General features: G+C 46.1%; 1 protein-coding gene across 1 annotated transcript; it reads right to left on the bottom strand.

Annotated features, from left to right (window-relative positions):
• Nucleotides 1-16420: 16420 nt before the first annotated feature.
• KRTDAP (keratinocyte differentiation associated protein) lies at nucleotides 16421-19012 on the bottom strand. The gene is made up of 4 exons (XM_060131834.1): nucleotides 18545-19012; nucleotides 18185-18229; nucleotides 17262-17309; nucleotides 16421-16588 (listed from the first exon to the last, which is right to left on the bottom strand). The coding sequence occupies exons 1-4, from the start codon at nucleotides 18821-18823 to the stop codon at nucleotides 16550-16552; spliced, it is 411 nt and encodes a 136-aa protein (XP_059987817.1). The 5' UTR covers nucleotides 18824-19012; the 3' UTR covers nucleotides 16421-16549.
• Between the last annotated feature and the right edge of the window lie 4535 nt (nucleotides 19013-23547).

Here is a 23547-nt window from a genome sequence, read left to right as displayed (position 1 = left end):
ATCCCTCGTGTCTGTAAGGAACTTACTTATTTTACTATACTCTCTCATTTTTCAATATAAGGTTTTATCTGTGAACTTACCCCAATGTCAGAGGTGGATTTGGCTCTCCCCAATACATAAACACACATGCACCCTTCCCACTCTGTATATTCATAATATACTTACATCATAATTGTGTTAGAATAATACTCAATGTTTACATTACTGTGACTATGTAAATAATGGAGCTCTATAGTAAACTATGATTACTTTTATACCCTGCACAACTTTCCCTCCACCCCAGAATTCGTAGTTGCCTTATTTTTCATATCCTCAGTTTTTTACATACTTATCATTGATTTCACCCGAACTCTTTGCCAATTGTCTTATCTCCTCTCAAGACCTTCAGAGTTATTAGTAGGAGACAGATTCATCTTCTTGAAGAGATCTCTCCAAGAACTTTCTGACCTGTTCCAGTCTTGACTGGTGGTGGTTTATGCCAGGTGTACAGCTGACCCCTGGACGTTTTTAAATTGAGACGTCTTTTGCTTCTCTGCTCCTGTTTCTCTCCCCTTGTTTATGTCCTCTAACAGCTTCTCTAGAAAGTAATAAATGTTTTGAGACTCTGCATGTCAGAAAATGTCTTCATTCTACCTTCATGCTTCACTGATATGGGTTACGTGTGGAATTCTAGATGGGAAATCATTTTCCTTCAGAATATTCAAGACTTTGCCATATTGCCATCTAGCACCCAGTCTTGTTGAAAGTACCCAAGACATTCTGATTCCTGATTCCTTGTTTATGGTCTATCTTTTTCTTAGTGGAAACTTGTAGGGTCCTTTACCTTTCTCACAAGTATTCTAAAATTTCATCCATTGCACTAGGCACTGGGACTCTTTCAATTTGCAAGATAGTATCCTTCAGTTTGGGGATATTCTCTTAAAACATTTTGTGATTATCTCCTTGCCTTCATTTTCTCTCTTTTCTCTTTCTAGAACTCCTATTATTTGGGGGACATGGGACCTCCTAGCCTGACCCACTAATTTTTCCTTCTCTACCATATTCCATCATTTCATCTTTTTGCTCTACTTCCTGTGAGATTTCCTCATTTATCTTCCAGCCCTTCTGTTTAATTTTTCCTTTTTGCTATCACCTTTCATATCCACGTACTCTCTTTTATTCTTGACTTTGTTTCATGGTTATAATATCCGCTCTTATCTCTTTAAGGAATTTTCATCTCCCTGTTCCAAGTTACTTTTTTAGGTACTGGCTTCTACTTTTTTTTTTTTTTTTGGCTGCAGTGGGTCTCTGCCATGGTGCGCAGGTTCCTCGCCGCCGTGCATGGGCTTTTCTCTAGTTGTGGTGCGTAGGCTTAGTTGCCCTGCAGCATGTGGGATCTTACTTCCCCCACCAGGGATCAAACCTGCGTCCCCTGCATTGGAAGGTGGATTCCTAACCACTGGACCATCAGGAAAGTCCCCTGGCCTCTGTTCTTTAGGTCAGAAGTTGTCATCAGACATCTGCGAATCCTTGATTGTCTGCTCATCTTGAAAAGAAGGAAGGAGAATAATACTTTTTTGAGATATATGCAAAGTATATAAAAATAATATGACCTGGTGTCTAGGGTTTGCTTTAAAGTCAGAAAAGGGAAAAAGAGGAATGAAAATATGGCAAAATCTCCATAAATGTTGAATCTGGGTGATGGTTAAGATTCTATTGTACTATTCCATCTGCTTTTTTTTTTTTTTTTTCCTTTTGCGGCACGCGGGCCTCTCACTGTTGTGGCCTCTCCCGCACAGGCTCCGGACGCGCAGGCTCAGCGGCCATAGCTCACGGGCCCAGCCGCTCCGCGGCACGTGGGATCCTCCCGGACCGGGGCACGAACCTGCGTCCGCTGCATCGGCAGGCGGACTCTCAACCACTGCGCCACCAGGGAAGCTCTCCATCTGCTTGTTATCATATTTGAAAATGTTCACATAAAAATATGGTTGTTGGCAGAATTAAGTTCCTTGAGGGCTTCTGAACTGAGGGCCTCAGTTCCTTGCTGGCTATGGGCTGGAGGCCTCTCTCAGTTCCTTACTGTGTGGGCCTCTCTGCGGGGCAGCTGGCTTCCACCAGAGCAAGAAAGCAAGAGACGACAAGAAGGAAGGCAGTCTTTAAAAACCTAATCTTCAAAGTGATCTTCCATCACTTTTTCACAGCCCATTTTTTTTTCTGGCCTCACATTGCCCCTTGCAGGATCTTAGTTCCCTGACCAGGGATCAAACTCAGGTCCATGGCAGTGAAAGCGCCAAGTCTTAGCCACTGGACCACTAGGGAATTCCCACTCAGCCCATTTTGAAAGGGGGAGTGAATTATACAAGTGGGTGAATACAAGGAGGTGGGATCGCTGGGGCTGTCTTGGAGGCTGCCTTCCATAGGTATTAAATAAGGAATGGAAGCTGTGAGCCCATGAGTTAGGCTTCAGCTGGGTCATTTAGTTGGGGAACCTCCCATGTCAATGCTTAGGGGTCTTCCTCTTGAGCTGACCAAAGTTCCCAGAAAAGATTCTTCTCATCTCCTGCCTGGAGGGTGAAAGTTGGACTGCCAGAAATTTAGGAGCCACATGGAAAAGACAGCTGGAAGGTCTCAACATGTAGCATTCCTTTAATCTCTGATGTACATTACATTGCTCCCTCTTCCTAGTGTGTCTGGTGTCCCACATTCCAAAAACCCTCTGTGTTCTCCGCTCCAGAGAATAAAACTCCAGTCTTTTCCTGGATGAGGAGCAGTTGCCTTGCATCAGGAAGCTGGGGAAGAGATCTGGGGGTTCTTTCCAAATAAACTTTCAACCACTCTCCCTTATGTTAGCTTGCACTTCACCCCCGTTTCCAGAGGTACCTCTTGCCACCAGTTCGTTAGCTCTCTGTGGGCCCTGCAGTAGAAACTGGGTTGAGTCTTGGTTTTTCCTACAACTGGCTTGAGATTCAACTCTCATAGGTCTGCCAAGTCAGTTACCAGTTACCACTCACTCATGGGCTTCCAAAATTTTGGTGGCATCGTATCCTCTTTTCTTCTCCCCGTCCTTATGGGCCTAGTGCCTCTCAGAAAGATCTCTTTACTGTCATTATGGTACGATTTCAGAAGGGACCCAAAGGAGACACGGGTATTCAATCTACCATCGTTAGCCTCAAGTATTTCTTCTTTATTATTGTTATTTGTTTGTTTACTTGTTTATTGACTGTCTTCCCCTCTTGAATGTGGGTTCCAGGATAACCTGTCTTTTTTGTTCACCTGTGCGTCCCCAGCACGCAGAACCATCCATGACACAGGCAGGTGTTCAACAAATGACTGAACCAATCTGCTGGAGCAGGAAGCTTGCTCCGCACTCTCAACGAGTGGATAGCAGACCCAGGTCTCTTGACTTTCCATCTTACGCTCTTCCTGCCACAGCGTGGGTGGGATGTGGGTGATTTTGTGGACTGATGATACCTAACAGGTTATAAGATGCTTCACATGTTACAAAGTGGTTTCAGACTCTTATCTCATTTGATCCTGACAACAGTCCATGGGCCAGATAGGAAACAAATTATTCTTGGCCCTAATACAGTTATGACCCTTGCCAAGACCTGTCCTGCGCCAAAGAAATCACCAACCTTGTTCCTGACCTTTCATCCCATGCCACTGTCATTTGTCTGACCCCTCCCATGACTTCCTCTGCAAATAAGACTTTAAAGGTTTTTCACCTCTCAAGGAAATGGTCCTCAAGAATCCAAGACAAGCTCTCTCACAAAGAGGAAAACTGGTACAGACGTGGGTAAGTAATCCAAGGACCTTTGAGCAAAGAGGATGAAAGAGGATGTCTGAGTTTTGTGACACGGTTGGAGCAGAAAAAGAAGAAAAGTAGGACTGTTTGAATTAATAGAGCATAGAGAAGAGATTGGTACTAGGAGGAAGCTTAGATCATTGAAGAAGAGGGAATAAGTCCCAGAACGAAAGAGCAGTACGTGTACGGTGGGAGAGAGCTGGGACGAAAATAACCATCTACCAAAACCAGTAGACGCTCTCCAAAAAAGGACGGCAGTGGCAGGGGCATGGGGGGAAGACGAAAATTAAAAAACATATTACAATCATAAAGCCAGTTACAAAATACTCAAGACAGCAGGTTCTATAAAACGATGACATCAGTATATTGGGATCTAAGACTAGCTTGGTCTCTGGACCGTCTGAAGTCTGCCTGAGGTGCCCCAAGGAAAAGTGAAAGTAGGGGCCGTGACCCCCTCGCAGAAGACAAGGTTCAACTTCAGAAGCCACAGCAAGTTGCAAGGGTACAGACCACAGGGGTGAAAGGCTGTGAGGGCCCCACACTCTCCTTGCGCTACTTGATGTCCTCCCTTGGACTCTGCCTGCCACCTCCTGGGTAGACAAGGTTACTACCTGCCTCCGAATCCTGGGAGGCCCGGACACCGCAGAGGCTGTGGCCTCTGTTACTCACATGCAGCCAGGAATCTCTCAGAAGCAGAAACTTAGGGATGAGGAGATGACAAGGGGTCCAACTCCTTAACCCTGCATCGAATCTTGATGAGTCGTGGTGTGGAAAGAGGCTCAAGACATCTTAGCTACAAAAACAGATGTAAGATCAACCGTGTGGCGATACATGGTGACGAGACCTGTGGTGGTGATCACTTTGTAGTGCATACAGATGTCAAATTATAATAGTATACACCTGAAGTTTGTGTACCAATTTTGCCTCAATTAAAAAAAGGGAAATTAAAACTTTCTAAAGTGAGGAAAGGAAGGAAGGAAGGAAGGAAGGAAGGAAGGAAGGAAGGAAGGAAGGAAGAAAGAAAGAAAGGAAGAAAGGAAGGAAGGAAGGAAGGAAGGAAGGAAGGAAGGATTGCAAAAGAGCATTAAAAAGCTAGGAATTAAAACTTTCTAAAGTGTAAAAAAAACAGGAAAGAAAAAAGAGTTGCATAAAAGCATACAGTAAACAGTATGATCCATTATGTATGCAATAGTAGCAGCTAAGTGTCCGAGACCTTCATACACGCAGTCATAGTGCTAATCCCTGTGCACACACTATTCCTTACCAAACCACAGCGTCGGTACTGCCATGGCCTTTCTTTTTACAAAAAGGGAACCTGAATCTTAGATTGACTGTTAATCACTTGCCCAATATCTCATGGCAATTAAAGTGGCAGCAGTAGGACTAGAACCTGGGTCTGTGTTACTCTGGAGGCTGAGCTCTCAGCCATTGTTTTATTGTGCCTCCAGAAGAAGAGGGGAACGTGCATGCACACAGGTGTGTATGTGTGGCGGGGGGGTGGAGAGAGAGAGAGAGAAATTGGGAAAGGCTATGCAGCAGCCAACAGTGGTTACTTACGGAGTTAGGGGAAGGAGAGGTAGGTCAGCTCTCACCTGCTACTTTACATAATTCTGTACTGTTTGCATTTTCCCAGTGAGCACATATTTTTCATAATAAAAATATAAAGGCTTAGGGCTTCTCTGGTGGCGCAGTGGTTAAGGATCCGCCTGTCAGTGCAGGGGACATGGGTTCGAGCCCTGGTCTGGGAAGATCCCACATGCCATGGAGCAACTAAGCCCACGCGCCACAACTACTGAGCCTGCACTCTAGAGCCCGTGAGCCACAACTACTGAGCCCGCATGCCACAACTACTGAAGCCTGCACGGCTAGAGCCCATGCTCCGCAACAAGAGAAGCCACCGCAATGAGAAGCCCGCGCACCACAATGAAGAGTAGCCGCCGCTTGCCGCAACTAGAGAAAGTCTGCACGCAACAATGAAGACCCAATGCAGCCAAAAAAAATAAATAAAAATAAAGTTCCCTTTAAAATATATATATATATACTTATTTTACCAATAAAGATGTTTTTTTAAAAAAGGCTTATTTTAAGTAATAATTCTGCCCCCAAACACACACAGAAGAAAAGTCAAATTACTCTAGCACTTAGGGCCTGTTTACTGAGCAATTACTATGTACTATGCCCAGTGCTAAGCATTTCATATTCAGGACTCACTGAATCCTCACAACTGGATCTGAAGGGAGGATATTGCTGTTAATCCCCTTTACAGAAGAAGAACCTAAGGCTCAGAGATATGAATTGACCTTGCCAAGGTCACATAACAATGCAGGGACTCAACTGAGGTCCGACTGGTTTCAAAGCCCTTGCTTTTAACTGCTGCAGTGTGCTAATTGTACAAGAATGATCACGATGATAATAACAGCAGTTTAAGTGCTTACCGTGTGCCAGACCTGTGCTTTCCGTGCATGATCTCATCAAACCTCCATGGCAACCCCCATTTTACAGATGAGAAAACTGAGACTCAGCAGAGAGTAAGTCACTTATCTGCCCTGGGTCCCCCAGCAGAACTAGAATCCAAATCACCATTCATGGCACTGGCATCCACCCAGTTGCTTAAACCAAAAACTCAGTAGTTATCCTTGACTCCTTCCTCTCTCTCTCTCCTTTTCCTCTCCATGTCTAATGCATTGGGTCCAGTTGGTTCCAGCTTCCAAAATACATACTCATTTCTCACTAACGAGCTGCAGTACCAGTGGAAGGCACTGCCATCTCTCATCTGAGCCACAGTGGAGGACTCCTCACAGATCGCCATGCTTCCATTCCTGCCTCTTGGCCCCTACGCCCTCCACTCAGTACGCTGTAGTCAAAGTGATCTTTTTTCAAATCTCTTGCTAAATATCCTCTCATGCAGCCTTTCTCAGGGTCTTGGGAGAGAACTAAGCCCTGCAGAGAATGGTATGAGTGACTGTTTACTCAATTTTCCAAAGGATGATACTGGCTAGTACCATTCTCTTGCTAATACAATAGGGGATGACCTAATTCATGACATGCAATGGATGCCTTAGAGTGTTAGGGCTTCATTCTCTGCAAGAACTGGGTGGACATGGCTACAAAAGTTCCCTGTCACACTTCAAATATCAATGACCACAGCCTACTGGGCCCTTATGAGCAGCCTGCCACCACACCTCCACCTCTGCAGGCTCATTTCCTACTAACTTTTTCCTGAGCACAAGAGCTCTTTTCCGTTCCTCAATTATAGAAGCTTCATTCTTACTTCAAGGCTTTTACAGAGTCTCTTCCCTCTGCCTGGAACTCCTGCCCCCAAGCCTTTTAGGACCAGCTACTTTGTTAGCCATCCACGTCTCAGCTCAAATGTTACCAGCTCATAGAGACCTCCCTGATACCTTAATTAAAGAGACACTGCCAGTTCTTGCTGTTCCACTGCCCGTTTTGTTTCGTTTTCAGAGAGTATTTATCATGATCTGAAAGTGCCTTGTTCTGTGTTCACTTACCTATTGTGTGTCTCCCCAGTTAGAGCTGAGCGCCACAGGGCAGTTCAATTTTTTTCATGGCTGCATCCTCAATAAACAGCAAAAAAACTTTTCACGTGGAAGCAACCTGTAAAAAATGCATTTAGAGAATTTATCAGATATTTATTATGTGTCAGTCACTGGGCTAAGAGCTTTGCATTGTATCCTTCTATCAACCCTGGCACTCTCCAGTGGAAATACAATGTAAGCCATTTTTAATAGCTACATTATAAGAAGTAAAAAGAAACATAAAATTAACGTTAATATATTTTATTTAACCCAACATGTTCAAAGTATATTATCTCAACATGTAATCAATTTTAAAAGATGGAAGTAAGTTTGGGGCTCAAGGGGAGGAGGATTTATTCCTGGGCAGGGAGCTGGACGGGGCTTCTCTCAGGTCAGGAGAGACCTTGGGAGGTTTCTCTGCGGTATATTGAGAAATGAATCAAAGCCAAGGTAAAATGTGTTACAAATATCGTGCCATGTCGCAAAGGTTTACACTGAATGAATTATACAAAAATATATCCAGGGCAATATCATGGTGCAGACGATTTGATTGATAAGAAATAACAAGGTGGCCTGGTAAAGGGATACAATTTTTTTTTTTTTTTGGCCACACCACGTGGCGTGTGGGATTATATTAGTTCCCCGACCCGGCCCTCAGCAATGAGAACGCGGAGTCCAAACCACTGGACTGCCAGGGAGTTGCCAGGACACAGTTTTTAAGTTGTATGGTGAATGAGACCTTGGTGTCTCAATCCAGCCAGCCTGACTCTGTAACTCTGAATAATCTGATTTGGAGATAATTTAGGGAGTCAAAATTAGTTTTCTGGTTCCTGCTTCCTTAGGGGAGGAGCCCCAGAGGTTCTGTTGGGAATTAGTGAGGAGGGCTATCGTGGCCATAAGCCGTAAGGGGGATCTGTGATCATCAGAAGTCTTGAGGGACCTTTTCATCAGGTCACCAATGCTAGATGGACGTTGATTCCTGATGCTACGCTGAGAATGAGTGATGAGGGTGCTGTATGTAGGGAGTGAGGTTTGTCATGGTGGGGGAGGGTTTCTGGTTGAGATGATCACAGTGACCCCGTGAGGACACATTGTATCAGGAATGCAGAGAATCACATGAGAGGCGCTGGGGAATTTTAAGGTAGGGCTCCTCGCCTGTAGGAGGGGGAGTGAAAGAACGGTATTTGATTGTGCATGTAAGCTTAGGCATGGACGAGGGGATTGGTCCTTCATTCAATTCACAAGTGTTTATTGAGTGCCTACTGTGTGCCAGGCACTGTGTGCTAGGGATACAGTGGGCAGCAAAAGAGTTCCTATCTTCATAGCACTGATCTTCTTCTAGATTAGCTCTATCTAAAATACAGAATGTGAGCCGTATATGTAATTTAAAAGTTTCCAATAGCCAGATTTTGATAAAAGTAAGAAAAGACCAGTGACGTAAATTTTAATATCTTTTCTGTAACCCAATATATCCAAAATGTTATTCAAACATGTAATATAAAAATACTCGTGAGATACGTATACTCTTTTTTGTACATGTTTTACAGTTGCCCCATATCTCAATTAGGACGAGTCCCGTTTCAACTGCTCCATGGCCACATGTGGACAGTGGATAGCTGCACTGGAGGGTGCAGCTCTTGAGGACCCTAAAGATAACAAGTTAGTAGAGATGTTTCTGGTAGCGATAAATGCTATAACAAGAAATCAAGCAGAATTAGAGGATCACGAGGGCAGGTGATTCTTTAGGTAGTGTGGTCAGATTGCAAAGGTCTCACAGAGGAGCTGTCATCTCAAGAGAACTGAATGAAGTGAGGCAGCAAGGGCAGTGAGGAATGAGTCATGTAGGGAGGGGGCAAGCTGGGCCTGTTGGAGGAGCCCCAGAGAGGCTGGGTGCCTGGACCAGAGTGAGCAGGGAAGTCGGGGAGATAGGAGAAGAGGCCCATCGTAAAGTTGGTAGGGTTTATTCTGAAAGTAACGGGAAATCATCGGAGCGTCAAGAGTGGAAAGACGGCATGATCTGATTTAACGTAAAAGAAGGAGCTTTCAGGGCTCCTGGGAGGTGACTGTGTATCCACGGGTGATGGAGGGTCTGGTGGGACAGCAGTTGTGAAAGAGGTCAGCTGCAGTAGGAGGCACTGAGGACCAGTACTCCAGTCCCCGGTCTGGGAGACTCAGGTTCATATGAGGAATGGGAGGGGCCTGTTAGTGGGAGAGGACTGGGGGCTTTTTGTTTGTTTGGGTTGTCGTTGGCTTTAGAGAGGAGCACCCAGGAATTCTGCTGTAGGTTTATCTGTTGGGCGTTGGGAAATGCAGTGGGAGGTCTTAATAGCATGATAGTTGTCAAGGGTGCCACGTTGTGTTCACTTCTCAGAAGCATCTGAGGACATTTCCTCTGTCGAAGTTCTTGGGCTGCCTCCACAGTGCCAGTGTCGTGGGCATTTGTAACGAAGCAAACCAGGCTCTCAGGACCCACTGTACTTAGGAGGTGGCGTGAGGAGTGCGGTGTCAGCCACAGAACCCCTTCATGGCTGAAGGGCTTTGGGCAGGTTGAAATTAAGGTGTCTTTATTGTTGTTGCTTTAAAATATTTTAACATGAAATATTTCAAACATACATAAAAATAGGGGAAACCACATTCACAAAGCCTGGCGTACATATCCCTCAGCTTTATCCATCTTAACATTTTGACCTATTTGCTTCAGACTTGTTTTAAAAACTAAAACGTTATAGATAGAGCTGAAGCCTGATGGTACCTTTCTTGAACCTATTTTCTTCCATTCCCAGAGGGAACACAATCCTCAAGTTAGTGAAAATCCTTCCCACTGGTATTTACACTTTTACGGCAGGTAGATGTACCCATAAACACATAGCATCGCTTTGCATGTTTTTAGGCTTCGTATTAATGGTTTCACACTGCAGGTACTATTTTGCAACTTGCATTTTTCAATTAACATTTTTTAACCTCAGCCTGGTTGATACATGTAACTCTATCTCATTTTCACTGCTGGATATCTACCATTCCACCAGATGGACATACCACATTTTATTTATCCATTCTCTTGTTGATGGACATACAGGTGGTTTCCACCATTGAGCTATTGCAAGCATTGCTGCTGTGGGAATCCGGGTACCTGCCTCTTTGCATATTTTGCAAGTTTCCAGTGTATCCCTTGGATGGCGCTTGCTGGGGTGCACGTAGGCACAACTCTGTACTTCAGTCCTGGTTTTATCATTCAGAAATTTGACGAGAAACTTCATTGACAGAAAGTTAAACCGAGCCATGATTTGCCCCTTTGAGTTTTATTTTCCTTTGTATAAGACAGACTTGATTATAGTACTGACTTCATAAAGTTGTAAGAATTAAATAAGATCACAAATGTAAAGTACTAACACAATATCTTACACATGGTAGGCGCTCTTTTTGTGTGTTATGGACAGGAAATTAGAATTATTAAAAGCTCTAAGGCTTTGGAGTCTAACAGAACCTGGGTTCAAAACCTGGCTCAGCTGCTTCCTCTCCGGATGCCCTTGGGAAAGTCACTTCACCTGTCTGAGCTTCAGTTTCCTCATCTGTTAGGAGAGAGCAAATGCATGCAGTTGTGAATATTAGCTCTCTCAGTGTGAATCTATCTGGGTCATGATCTGACTGGAGTTACAGAGAGTACTAATAACAGCTACCCTTTGTTAATATGAATGTTAGGTTAACATTTATTGAGTGTTTCTTAACTCCTATAAAGTATTGATATTATTCCCACTTTACAGATGATAAAACTGAGGCCCCAACAGCGTGGTCACCCAGAGGTCACATAGCTAGTAAAGTGGTAGGAACAGAATCTGAAACCAGATCTGACTGATTTGAAAACTTGTGTTCTAACCACCAGGCTATAATGCCTTAAATGCCTTCAGCAGCTGCCCATCATTCTCAGCAGTGATGTCCAAACTTTTTTATGAAATGGAAGCATTTTGTCCAGCAAAATCTTATATAGAACCCCAGTTTATAAAGCAAATGAATGTTGCACAACTCCAGTTAAAGTGGGGTAATGTCCTAGGTCCATGCGGGCTTAGTTCTGGCTCTGTTTAAGGCTGTGTGAGCCTAAACAAAGTACTTCATCTCTCTGAGATTCGGTTTCTTCACTTGTGAGATGGGGATATTGGTGCCAACCTAATAGCGTTGTTATGTGGACCAACTGAGATAATACATGCAAAGCACTTGGCATGAAGCCTGGCTTGTGATGAGAACCAAATAAGAGTGGCTATTGTTGCTGTGATTGTTACCACCCGCAGGAATCTCTTCACTGACCGCGGGATGGGGTGGAAATTTCTCAGCCTTGTATCCATGGCCCTCCATCATCAGACCCAACCTGCATTTCCAGCCTTCAGCCCCTACCCCGTAGCCAGGCTGAATTACAATGTCCCCAATTCAGTATGCTGCACTACCAGTTCTGCATTTCTGCTCTGCCTGCTGGGGGGACCCTCCACCATCCTCCCCCTTGCTCCAAAAGAACAAAAGTACACTTTTTTAAAAAATATTTTTCAAATATTCTTCAATGCCCAGCTCAAAGGTTACTTCCCCTAGTTTTTGGAGGGCTTTTGTTTGTTCATTTTCTTTTGGCCGCGCAGCACAGCATGTGGGATCTTAGTTCCCTGACCGGGGATGAACCCACGCCCCCTGCAGTGGAAGCGCAGAGTCTTCACCACTGGACCGCCAGAGAAGTCCCTCCCCTAGTTTTTTTTACCCTGACTCCAAAAGAATTTCTCCCTTCTGCCGAATCTAAATGCACCTTTTCTAGTTGTATCCCGCGCTTTCTACCTATGCACTTCCTTTAACTGCAGCTGGATCAGAAGCTCCTTGAAGGCATTCTGCACCGCACTTAACATAATGCCTCAGGCAGTCAGTATTTCTCAAACTTCACTGTGCATTTGAATCCTATGGGGGTGGGCGGGGGGGGGGGGTCTTGTTAAAATGCATATTCTGGGGCTTCCCTGGTGGCGCAGTGGTTGAGAGTCCGACTGCCGATGCAGGGGACACGGGTTCGTGCCCCGGTCCGGGAAGATCCCACATGCCGCGGAGCGGTTGGGCCTGTCAGCCATGGCCACTGAGCCTGCGCGTCCAGAGCCTGTGCTCCGCAATGGGAGAGGCCACAACAGTGAGAGGCCCGCATACCGCAAAAAATAAATAAATAAAAATAAAAATGCATATTCTGATTCATTGGCTCTGGGGTGGGCTGAGATTCTGCTTTCTCACAAGCCCAACTGGTGCTAATTCTTCTGGTCCAAGGACCACACTCTGAGCAGCAGAAGGGTGTGGTAAATGTATGGGAAATCCGTATCATTCACTCAGTAAGAAGTGTTTACGCAGGACCAGTTCACGGGCTAGGCCCTGACACCTTAATGTGTTTGTTTTATTAAGGTTTTGTTTTTTTACTTTATCCTTTTGAATATGTACACATGGTAAAAAGAATTTTTTTCATAAAATCCAAAAGGGCACAGAGTGCGAGTACGTCAGTCCCCAGAGGTGATCACTGTTACTTCCTGAGTTTTACTCTAGAGATACTTTACGCATATAAGAGCATATATTTGTACCATCTTTTTTTCTAATATACTATTCACACTGCTCTGCCCCCTTTTTTTTTTCATTCTACTATATCTTCGAGATTGTTCCATATTTCAACATATATCTCTACACCCTATTTAATGAGTGGCATAATGTCCACACAGAATGCATTGGTTGTTTTTATAAAGTGTAGAGTGAAGTATGGCTACTTCTTGGCTTCTTTCTCATCCTACACATTCCCCAGAGAGAACAGGTATCTTGTCTTCTGTTCTTTGAATCCTCTGAATTATCTCACCCATGTTGGTACATTTTTGTCAGTTTCATTTGATCTAGAGTGCATCCGTTACCCACTTACACAAGCATGTCTGCAAGTTCTTTTCCTCCAGATTCCGGTCTTCCTAGACTCCAGCTGTTTCTTTACTCTGCATCCCCCCAGCACTCACAAATTACTCAAAGCCATTTTCTTGTTTTGGTCACATATTGGTGTGGAACGCTGCATACATAAGTATGTATAAAATGTGTATTGGCGGGGTTCAGGACACCCTACCCCAAAATATGGTGCCTCAGCATATTGAATATTCCAAGCTGAAGGAATTCGAGAAAATAGGTGCAGGAAGGACTCACTGACGTTCCCTAGAAGCAAGTCATAAGACCCTCATGTGAGAAGTGCCCTCCCTCTACCCAGGGGAAAGGATCATCCTTGTCTCGAAGATAGAGGGACCCCCCAAGAGGAATCTTAGTGAACACACCTTGCTAAGTTTCCCCAGTTTCCTACACTGAGCTCATATCCCTTTTGTCCTGTCACGTTTTCCCATGACTTCCCACTCTCCATCAAAGCTAGCACAAGGGCTTCCCTGGTGGCGCAGTGGTTGGGAGTCCGCCTGCCGATGCAGGGGGCATGGGTTTGTGCCCCGGTCCGGGGGGGGGGATCCCGTGTGCCGCGGAGCGGCTGCGCTCGCGCGTCCGGAGCCTGTGCTCTGCAACGGGAGAGGCCACAGCGCTGAGAGGCCCGAGTACCGAAAAAAAAAAAAAAAAAAAAAAAAACTAGCACAAAAACATACAGGTTTGACTGCTTCTTCGGGTCTTCATTTACTTACGATTGCTCCCATGTCACTTAAGACTTATACTAGATAAATTTATATGCTTTTCTCCTGTTAACCTGTCTTTCGTCACAGAGACCGAGCCAAGAACCTCGAAGGGTAGAAGGAAAAGATATTTTTTCCTCCCCTCTGATATGTTTAAGGAAAAAATTAAAACATTAATAATAGAAGCCTTCTGTCACTTCCATCCGCCTCCCTGTGCCCCTTCCCTGTCACATGATGGTCTCTCCACCTACGAGGTAACCACTATCCTGAATTTTGCATTAATCATTCTCTTGCTTTCCTTTCTTGGTGGTTCTCCAGCCGTTAGCCTCACCTAGAGAGCTTGTTAAGACATGGACTGCTGGGCCCCGCGCCCAGTTTCTGATTTAGTAGATCTGGGGTAGAGCCCAAGAATTTCTGCTTCTCGGAAATTCTCCGGTGGTTCTGTTGCTGCTGATGCCAGGACTACACTTTGAGAACTGCTTTATCTCAAAGGTACTCTTGCCTTCTCTGTGATGACTTGTGTCCTCCCCTAAAACCTAGCCACTCAATAAATGTAGCTTAAGGACTTCCCCTCCTTCTTCCTCTACTCCATTTCCTATCACCCAGTTTATGAGCACTCAGTCTTTGCAAAATATTTTAATTGATTGTGACATTTGACCACTTTCCATTTTTTTCTTTTCCATTAATGAGCTCATTTATAAGTTGCTTCTCATTAGTGTGTGTGTGTCTCTTGTTGTAAGTTAACTAGAAGGACGGGTATAAACAACATTTACATGTCTTATTCATCTAGACTTTAAGCTCCTTGAAAGCTGGAACCAAGTGAAGGGATTCAGAACATGCCACCCCAAAATATTCTTCTTTAATTATTGATTACTGATCATTTTGAGCTGAAGACACTTGTGAAACAGCAGATACAGGAAGGGCTCTCCCCCTTTCTATCTAAGAGCAGGATGTAAATTTTTCCTTGAGAAAGGTGCCCTCCCTGTACCAGGAAGAGAAGGACATTCTTATCATCAGAGACTGGGAGTTGACTCCGGTCTGTATAAGCAAACTTACTAAAATAACCCTTATCTTCCATTAGTTTCCCTCACATACTTCCTAGTCACTGAGCCACGATTTATTGCCCCTAGTCCAAGGGCCTTTGCTTTGTCACATCCCCACAATTTATCATTCTTTTTGTAAAAAGGTATGCACCTTACAGGCTTTTGGACCTAACAACTTCTTTGGGTCTCCATTTTCCTCTGTGAAGACACCTGTGTATATGTAAAAAAAAAAAAAAAAAATTAAATTTGTTTGCTTTTCTCCTGTTAATCTGTCTCATGTCAGTTTAATTATTAGGCCAGCTGCAGCATTTAAGAGGGTAGAAGGAAGTTTTTCCTCCCCCTACACAAGTTTAATTTCCCTATGTAGTCTACCACTTCAAGTAAGCTACAGGCCATAATTTGCAAATTCAGTTGCTTGTAAGAGCCAAAAGACAATTAAATAAATGAAACTTGACAAGTGGAACTTTGCTGATCTGGAGACCACGTCCTAGGTAAAGAGGGCAGCTATTACTTGGATTTAAGCCAATCGCGGGTCCCTTGTTTTCTCATTTTCCCAGTTTTCAAGAGAAACCAGAAAAAATCCCAACTAATTCAACATTTTAAGTACACAGAGCAGGCACACAGAGTACACAGATTCCATACAGAGTACACCTGCAGGAACTGAAACTGAATCCATTCCACATTTCTAGACCTTTTCAGTAAATGGATGGATGGATGGATGGATGGATGGATGGATTGGTGAGTGAGTGAGTGAGTGAGTGAATAATGAGTGGTAGCTCTGGGGGAGGGGAGCGGTTAGAGGAGAAAACAAGCAATTGTTGAGCACCTACTCTATGCCTGGCCCTGTGCAAAGGGCTGTATATACCTTATCTCATTTGACTTTCATAACAAAACTTCAAGGTAGTTATTATCATTCTTGTTTATTTCCACACTCATTTCACAGATAAAGAAAGGAGGCTTAGAAAGACCCAGGGTCACACCACCAGTTTTCTTTATTTATAATCTACTTAATTTTAAAAACAGGATTTCAGATGAACTCTTATGATTTAAGCTGGGTCCTGAGCCTTGGATTCCAGATAGCTCTGTTATACCGAATTGCCACCATCAGAGGAGTCAGGTTCCCAGAAGGCACGTCGGGGAGGGTGCCAGGAGTTCAGGGGGCAGGATTGCTTCCTTGGGGATGTTACCAAACCACTCACAGCTTCATGCTTCTCAAGGATATCAACTAGTACTAAGGTGCTAAGACACAAGGGGTCTCTTGCCGGCTTGATATACCTGCCCTTCCCACTTTCTCCTGTCTCACTACTTCCTACCCTCTCAGAAGTCAAGATTTCTGCCTATCAGCCTTGGAGCTCACTCCATCTTAATTCCTTTCTAGAGCCCAGTAAGATAAGGGCAGAGATGCAGATACGGGAGTCGTTTGTTTGGAAAACATTTTATTGGAGTTACTGAGGCAGCAAAGAGTGATCATAGATAGGATGGTGATCAGATCCCACACTGGCCCCCTCTTTCAGTGGTATCAGCAGTGCTGGGTCTCGAAGGGGCTGGTCATTGGGCATCCGCAGCTTTACCCATCATTCCTCTCAGCTGTGGGGAGAGAGGGTACGGTCAGTTTGGAGACCCTTGGGGGCGGGGAGCCGGAGTCCTAAGAAAGCCCAGGATAGGGTGGCGCCCTGGTGGAAAGGAATCTCTGCCCCAGCCTAAGCTCCTGTTCTCCTCTGAGTTATAGTAGTTGCGATTTCCCTTAGCTTTGTTTTTCTTAATCTTTATTGGAATATAGTTGATTTACAATGTTGTGTTAGTTTCAGCAAAGTGAATCTGTTATACATATACATATACCCACTCTTTTTTAGATTCTTTTCCCATATAGGCCATTACAGAGTATTGAGTAGAGCTCCCTGTGCTCCACAGTAGGTCTGTATTAGTTATCTATTTTATATATAGTAGTGAGTATGTATACGTCAATCCCAATCTTCCAATTTATCCCTCCACACCTTTACCCCCACCCCAGGTAACCATAAGTTTATTTTCTACATCTGTAACTCTATTTCTATTTTGTAGGTAAGTTCACTTGTAGCCTTTTCTTAGATCCCACATATAAGTGATATCATATGATATATGTGTTTCTCTGTGTGATTTACTTAGCTTTGATCAGAAGAAGCTTTATCCTCCTTTCACTTTCCCCACTCTCCCACTGAGATCCTCTGCTTTTTCCCTCACCCCCAGCCTCCTTTCTCTCCTAATGCCCACTGCCTCTTACCTTAGGAAAAGCATCCCAGTTGACGAAAGGAAGTCTCCTTTTGACAGACTAAAACAGAAAAAGAGAATGAGAGTGATGTGTTACAGGTCAGGTGAGCATGGATCAGTAAGCGCTTGCTGAAGACTCTGTAGCGGTGACGGTGTCATTGTTTTATAATTACAGTAAGCATTAATATTTCCTGAGCACTTCTTCTGTGCCTGCCTTATACTGACTGCTTTATGGGCATGATTTCATTTGGTCTTCACAGCAGTCTTTTTTTTTTTTTTTTTTTTTTTTTTTGCGGTACGCGGGCCTCTCACTGTTGTGGCCTCTCCCGTTGCGGAGCACAGGCTCCGGACGCACAGGCTCAGCGGCCATGGCTCACGGGCCCAGCCGCTCTGCGGCATGTGGGATCTTCCCGGACCGGGACGCGAACCTGTGTCCCCTGCATCGGCAGGCAGACTCTCAACCACTGCACCACCAGGGAAGCCCCATAGCAGTCTTTTGATGTTGGTACTGTCATTGTCTCCACATCACAGATGAGGAAACCGTGGCTCAGAGAAGTTAAGACATTTGCAAGAGGGCATGTAGCGAGTATGTGCGGGTCACGCACTACAGGCTCTAATTCCAGCGCTACCACTGACTTAGCCTTCTAAGCTTGGGTAAGTCACCCAACTTAGAGCCTCAGTGTCTTCCTGGAGGATGAGGGAATTCGAATAAACTCTTGACTGATTAAGTTTTTCCTTTTCAGAGATTGTCTTTGTGGGCCACGTTAGGAAAATAAGGTCTGGCCACGACAGCCTCCCCGGGAGGTTTTCTTCAGTTGGGCAGCATCTAAGTGGGACAGTTACTCCCTCCCAGGAAAGAACCAAAAGGGCTAGACTAGAATGCGTTGCCACTACCCGGACCAACCATCAGGAGAAAAAGGGCGCCCAATTGCTTACCTCGAAGAGGGCCTTCCAGTTCAGGAATTCATCACCCTTAAGAACCTTTGCAGAGAGAGAAAGAGACCAGAAGAGAATCAGTTCCAGGGAAGGACAGAGCTTAGCCCCTAGCCCTCTGGGAAAGGTGAAGGACCATGACAGCTCTGCAAGCTCTCTACTCAGGCCTCGATCTCCTTTAGGATTTGGATATATATGGGGGCCGAATTAAAGAATTAAACTTACAGGTCGCGACTTTTCAGTGTTCGGAAACTGGGCATAAGCCGTCTAGGCAAAGCAGCAGGGTGTTCAGAAAGTTATTTAGGAACATGAACAGATGGGGGACGAACTCGTAGTCAGATGGTGGGAAAACAGGTGGTTTACCTCCTTGATTCCTGCCACTTTATTACCAATGGTGATTCCTTCCTGGAAAGCGAAGGGGAGAAAGGAGACAAATGATCGATCACACGATGGCAAATCCCCTTCCCCAAACCCTCTCTGCCAGCTCTGCTCCCCTCCACAGGCCAGTCCCATTCTCCACCATGGCGCCTCCGTTAACCCACTCTGTCCCAGTGTGGCGGATGATTGACAGATGTACACATGTCGAGAAGGGATGGGAGAGTGGCACGGGGGAGATAGAGAAGTCGGAGCCCAGGCCTGCATCCACCGTCGGCAGCAGGAGGAGAGGGCGGAGAAAGAGTATTCCTCCCAAGAAAAACGAGCTAGTGCAGTTCTGCCGTGGACTCGGGGTGTTCCCGAGACACCCACGCTCAGCCCACGGAGCTGGGCACAGGAGATTGGAAGGCAGGTGGGGTCCAAGTTTCTGAGGTGCCCTGTCTGCCTTTACTTCTGGAGGTCGGTTTGCTTTGTGGCTTGAATTGCCACCAGAGTCTGAGTCTCCGTCTCCCTGCTCCAGCTGGAAGCCCACCTCCCACCCCCGTACTTCAGTGCCTCCGATCTGTTGCCATCCCGACCTTAGCTGCCCAGCCTCATTGCCCCTCATTTCTTCCTTCCCACAACAGAGGTCACAAACAGGTAGCCTACAGCCTAGACCCAAATGTTTAGATCTCATCACAATTTGGCTTGTTTGTTTTTTAATTTGAATTAAAGGTTTTTAATTAGTAAGAATTCAGAAATCCGATTTCCAGTTTCTCTTGAAAATTTTTAAACTCCGGCCACACTGGGCACATTTTCCCACTTAGCAGCAGTCAGATGGCATAGAGACTGTCCCCTTCCAGGTTGGGCAAATTCATTCCACCTCCCCTGAGGCCCCACCAGCCCTCCTGCGCACCGACATCACTTGCTGGGATCCTAAGCAGTGGAGTCTGTGACCCCTATCGTAGACTTGCAAATCCGACATGCGCATTCCCCCATCCCCCTCACAGTGCGATAAGGTGGGGAGAGAGGGACCTCAGGATTTTTCCTGGCTGGAGACTGACTCCTAAGGATTCTTGGTATGGCCTAAGCTCCAGAGGTAGCAGGGCGCTTCTAGCCACCTGAGAGCCATTCCCAGGGATACAAACAAAACAGATGTGGGGCTGAACCCAGACGACCAACTTCAGCCCCTGTCTCCTCTCAGGATGTCCAGCCTCTACCCCACACTTTACCACCCTTTCCAGAAATATAAGCCTCTCTGCCCCTTCCCAGGAAAGCTTTGTCTCCTTCCTCCTTTCTTCCCTTCCTCAGAGCCCCAGCTTCTCATTCAGCCCCCGGGTAATAGCCAAAGATAAGAGCCACTTATCCAGTGACCGATTGAGTCAGCTAACAGGTATAAGAGAAAGAGAACCCAGGTGACGTGCTCACCTCAGAACTGCCCAGGGTAGCCCCCTGAGCAGAGTGGAGCGCCAGGAGAGAGAGGAGAACCACAGCAGCAAGAACTGGGATCTTCATGGTGTCAAGTTTGGGGTGTTCTGAGGCAAGGCAAGGCTTGCCCTTTATATTCCCAGGGAGGCAGATCTGAACAGAACTGGGGTCCCCACCCTACTGACTCACCCCCAGATCCTGTCGCCCACCCCTGGGGCTCTGGGAAGGGGAGGTGTGGACTGTTTCCCACTTGCCTTGGATTTCTCAATTCACATTCTGCCCTGGGCACTTGGAAGGTAGGCTGGCAATGGGGTTCTTCATGCCAATGGAGCTGAGATGGAGACAGGTTGGACCTGTCCCTCCCAGAGACTGGCCGTGGCACCCAAGCAACCTCTCCTTTTGTCTTTGTCACTTTGCCTTATATCTCTTCGTTCCTCTCTTATAATTCCGGCTTTTTCCCACCCTATCCAATTCTGTCTAAACTCCCTATACTGGCATTGAAGGCCTTCCATACTCTGACCTCAATCCACCCTTCTAACTTTTCCTTCTTTCATTCCCTTTGCACATACTTCACATTCTGGCCAAACTGGACTCCTTACCAAAGATATCCTTCTTTTTCCTCCTCCAAGCAGCTGCCCATGCTACCCCTTATGCCTAAAATGCCCTTCTCTCATCTCTTGTTCTCAGAACCCAACATCCATCCTGGATTAAGCTTCCCAGATGTCTCCCATCATCTGTCATCCCCCTTCCCAAACTTTTCCCTTCTCGTAATTGCCATAGCAATTCATTTGTATCTCTCTGGCATTGTACCTAGAGTAACTTGTGTTCTTCCCTCTTAGAATATCAAGTTCTTGAGGTCAGGAACTATGTCTTAATCACCTATACATCACCATGCCCTAGCACCATGCCCTTACACAGTGGAGGTGGATTCAGCATACGCTAGGTTGGATATCTTAGAATTCAAGCATCCTTCCACCAAGTTGTGCTTTCTTCCTTTGGGGCCGGACCCATTATCCAGCTGCCCATCTTACACTCTTGGGTCTTCAGAGAGGTAACTGTCTTGAGCTAAGAAGACAAGGAATAGAGAAACACAGGGACTTCCCTGGTGGTGCAGTGGTTAAGAATCCGCCTGCCAACGCAAGGGACACGGGTTCGATCCCTGGTCAGGGAAGATCCCACGTGCCGCAGAGCAACTAAGCCCGTGCATCGCAACTACTGAGCCTGAGCTCTAGAGCCCCCAAACCACAACTGCTGAGCCCATGTGCCGCAACTAGAGAAAGCCTGTGCAGCAATGAAGACCCAACGCAGCCAAAAATTAAAAAAAAAGAAAAAAAGAAAGAAAGAATAGAGAAACACAAAAGAGCAAAAATAGGTCTTAGAGCTACCCAGTTGGGCTCTAGGTCCTGAACTTTGAGCACCCACACCATTTCGTTGAGCTTATTCTGCTCCCCACCCGACTCCCCCAGCTTGGCAGTTGTATCACCTCAAAGTGACAGAACATCCTAATCGAGTAACGTTCTCCACAACTGAGGCTCAGGTGGCCCAACCGGCTCCTGGTGTAAAAGGGAGGTGCTGGAACACAGACGGGTGCTGCCAGGACAAAGCAACACCTCATTTCAGCGTGGGCTCTTTACCCCGTCCTGATGCAATACACAGAGATAACAGGCCTGGAGGCGTAGCGGGCTGGGCTTATCCGCCAACAGTCTTCATGAGCCCCAGAACCTGGTACTTCAGTTCGATTCTCCTCCTGCCCCCACTCCCCAGTCCCCGGCATCCCGCCCCTCTTCGGCCTCAGGAAGCCTCCTCCGTTTTTCTAACGGTACGTCCCCTTTCGCAGAGCTACCTGAGGAGACGGTGCTTGAGGAAAACTCGCTAAGCACAGATGACCGTGTCACGCAGACGTCACACAAGGCTGGTGTTCCTAGAGGGGACGAGTGAGAAAATGACAGATGGGTGGAGCGCCTCCCCAAAAGGTTTTTCTGGAGGACACAAGTTTTTATGTGTAATGAATTCTCACCAATTCATTAACAGGGACTGAAAGAGCTCATTCACCGCCGTTCTGTCAGCATAGCGTCAACTGTGAACGAAGTTGAATGAAGAATGAGCAGAATGAAGGATCAACAAAGGAGAGCTGATATTCGGTGATGAAGTCCAATCAGACCTGCTAGTGGAGGAGCACTGCAGCCCGGGTAACTCCAGAGCAACAGAGGAGCCCAACGCCGTCATCCGCTGGGCTCCAGCTTACTTTTCCAACAAATTCATTTCCCTGTTTCCCTTGTTCCTCCTCATGCTAATGCGGCTAATAATAACGTTAGCCAATTTATTGATGTCGTTCTCTGGGGCAGGCCTTGTGCTAGGTATTCTAAATGCATGATCTCACTGAAATATCACAGTGCTTCTGTGAGACAGGTACTAACAGTTATCCACATTCTGTAGGCAGGGGAACCACAGCACATAGAGGTTAAATAACTCACCCTAGGTCACACAGCCAGGGTGTGGCAAGGCCAATGTTAGAACCCCAGAGTTCCAGAGGCTGCACCTGTATTGCCCCTTTGCTGTACTGTGTCCTACCCAGGGCCTCGGCCAGCCCACCTGGCGCCCTGTATGAATGAGACCCATGCCCTGAGAGTCGGGGGGCAAGGCTGCAGGTAGCCCCCTTTTGTCCTCTCGACCAGGTATCCTTTTGTGGTGTGCAGCCTGCACAGCCACAGGTGGCAGCTCCGAGCAGACATACATTCGTTTCAGTGGGTTAAGCTATGCTCTTGCCAAATGAAAACCGAGAACTGAGAGATGGATGGTACTCAATGAGCATACGTCTCAGGGTGAACCTGCGATTGACTCAGATTCCAGATGCCTCTTATAGTATGAGCATCTTGTCACAGCAAGTGTGTGTTTAAAAGACAGTCTTCTAGCTCTAGTGTTTGAAGTTCTAGTGTTTAAAGATGGGTTCTTTTATATAATGCCTCTAACTACAAGCCTACTCCTTCATGTGCACAACCAAAGGAATTCTGTTCTTTTTCTGGAGGAAAAAAACTGGCTGTGCTAGACTTATGATCGATCTCCGTTTGGCATTTTCAAGGGTAATTTTGGCCTTACATGATTCATGCTGTAAATGCTAATCTAGAGTCTGGTGTCTCTCTCCCAGTTCCCTCCCCTTCCCCCACCTAAACTGCCTCAGTGAGTTTGCGTTCCCCGAGTGTGCAGTGTCCAACGGTTGGGCAGGCTGGGGGAGAGAGGGTAGGGGGATCCTCACTGGCAGAGGGTCCCAGCGGTTGGAGTAACGGGTGGCAGGAGAATCTACCTGGGATTCAGCGTCGGCTGCATCACAGAGGGTTAGTTGAGTCGGACAGAGGCACAGAGCCTGGCTCTGCGTCACCCCAGCTCCAAGTCTGCTTGATCTAGTTCCCACTCCAAGAATACCAATAAACCCCTGTTTTCCCACAGGCCTTCGCCCACCCCACCCCAAATCTGCCAGAACTTGAGTGTGGGTAGGAGGCCAGGCCCAGCCTTGTTGCTACATTACAGACACACCTAGGGGCTGGGAGCCAGCCTCCTGGGTTCAGGGAGGGAACGGGGGATTTGAA

The sequence above is a fragment of the Lagenorhynchus albirostris genome, chromosome 19, assembly GCF_949774975.1.
Source record: "Lagenorhynchus albirostris chromosome 19, mLagAlb1.1, whole genome shotgun sequence".
Classification (NCBI taxonomy): Eukaryota; Metazoa; Chordata; class Mammalia; order Artiodactyla; family Delphinidae; genus Lagenorhynchus; species Lagenorhynchus albirostris.
Note: the sequence above shows the minus strand (reverse complement) of the source record. Positions and strands in the feature narration are given on the sequence as shown.

What these genes read in the sequence shown, in the direction of transcription:
- KRTDAP (XM_060131834.1), bottom strand. Translation starts at nt 18,823, where the DNA reads ATGCAGGCCTGGGCTCCGACTTCTCTATCTCCCCCGTGCCACTCTCCC. An exon ending in AAGTGGCAGGAATCAAGGAG is followed by an intron (nt 18,230 to 18,544) that starts GTAAACCACCTG and finishes CTCTCTGCAAAG; the next exon opens with GTTCTTAAGGGTGATGAATT. An exon ending in ACTGGAAGGCCCTCTTCGAG is followed by an intron (nt 17,310 to 18,184) that starts GTAAGCAATTGG and finishes TTTCTGTTTTAG; the next exon opens with TCTGTCAAAAGGAGACTTCC.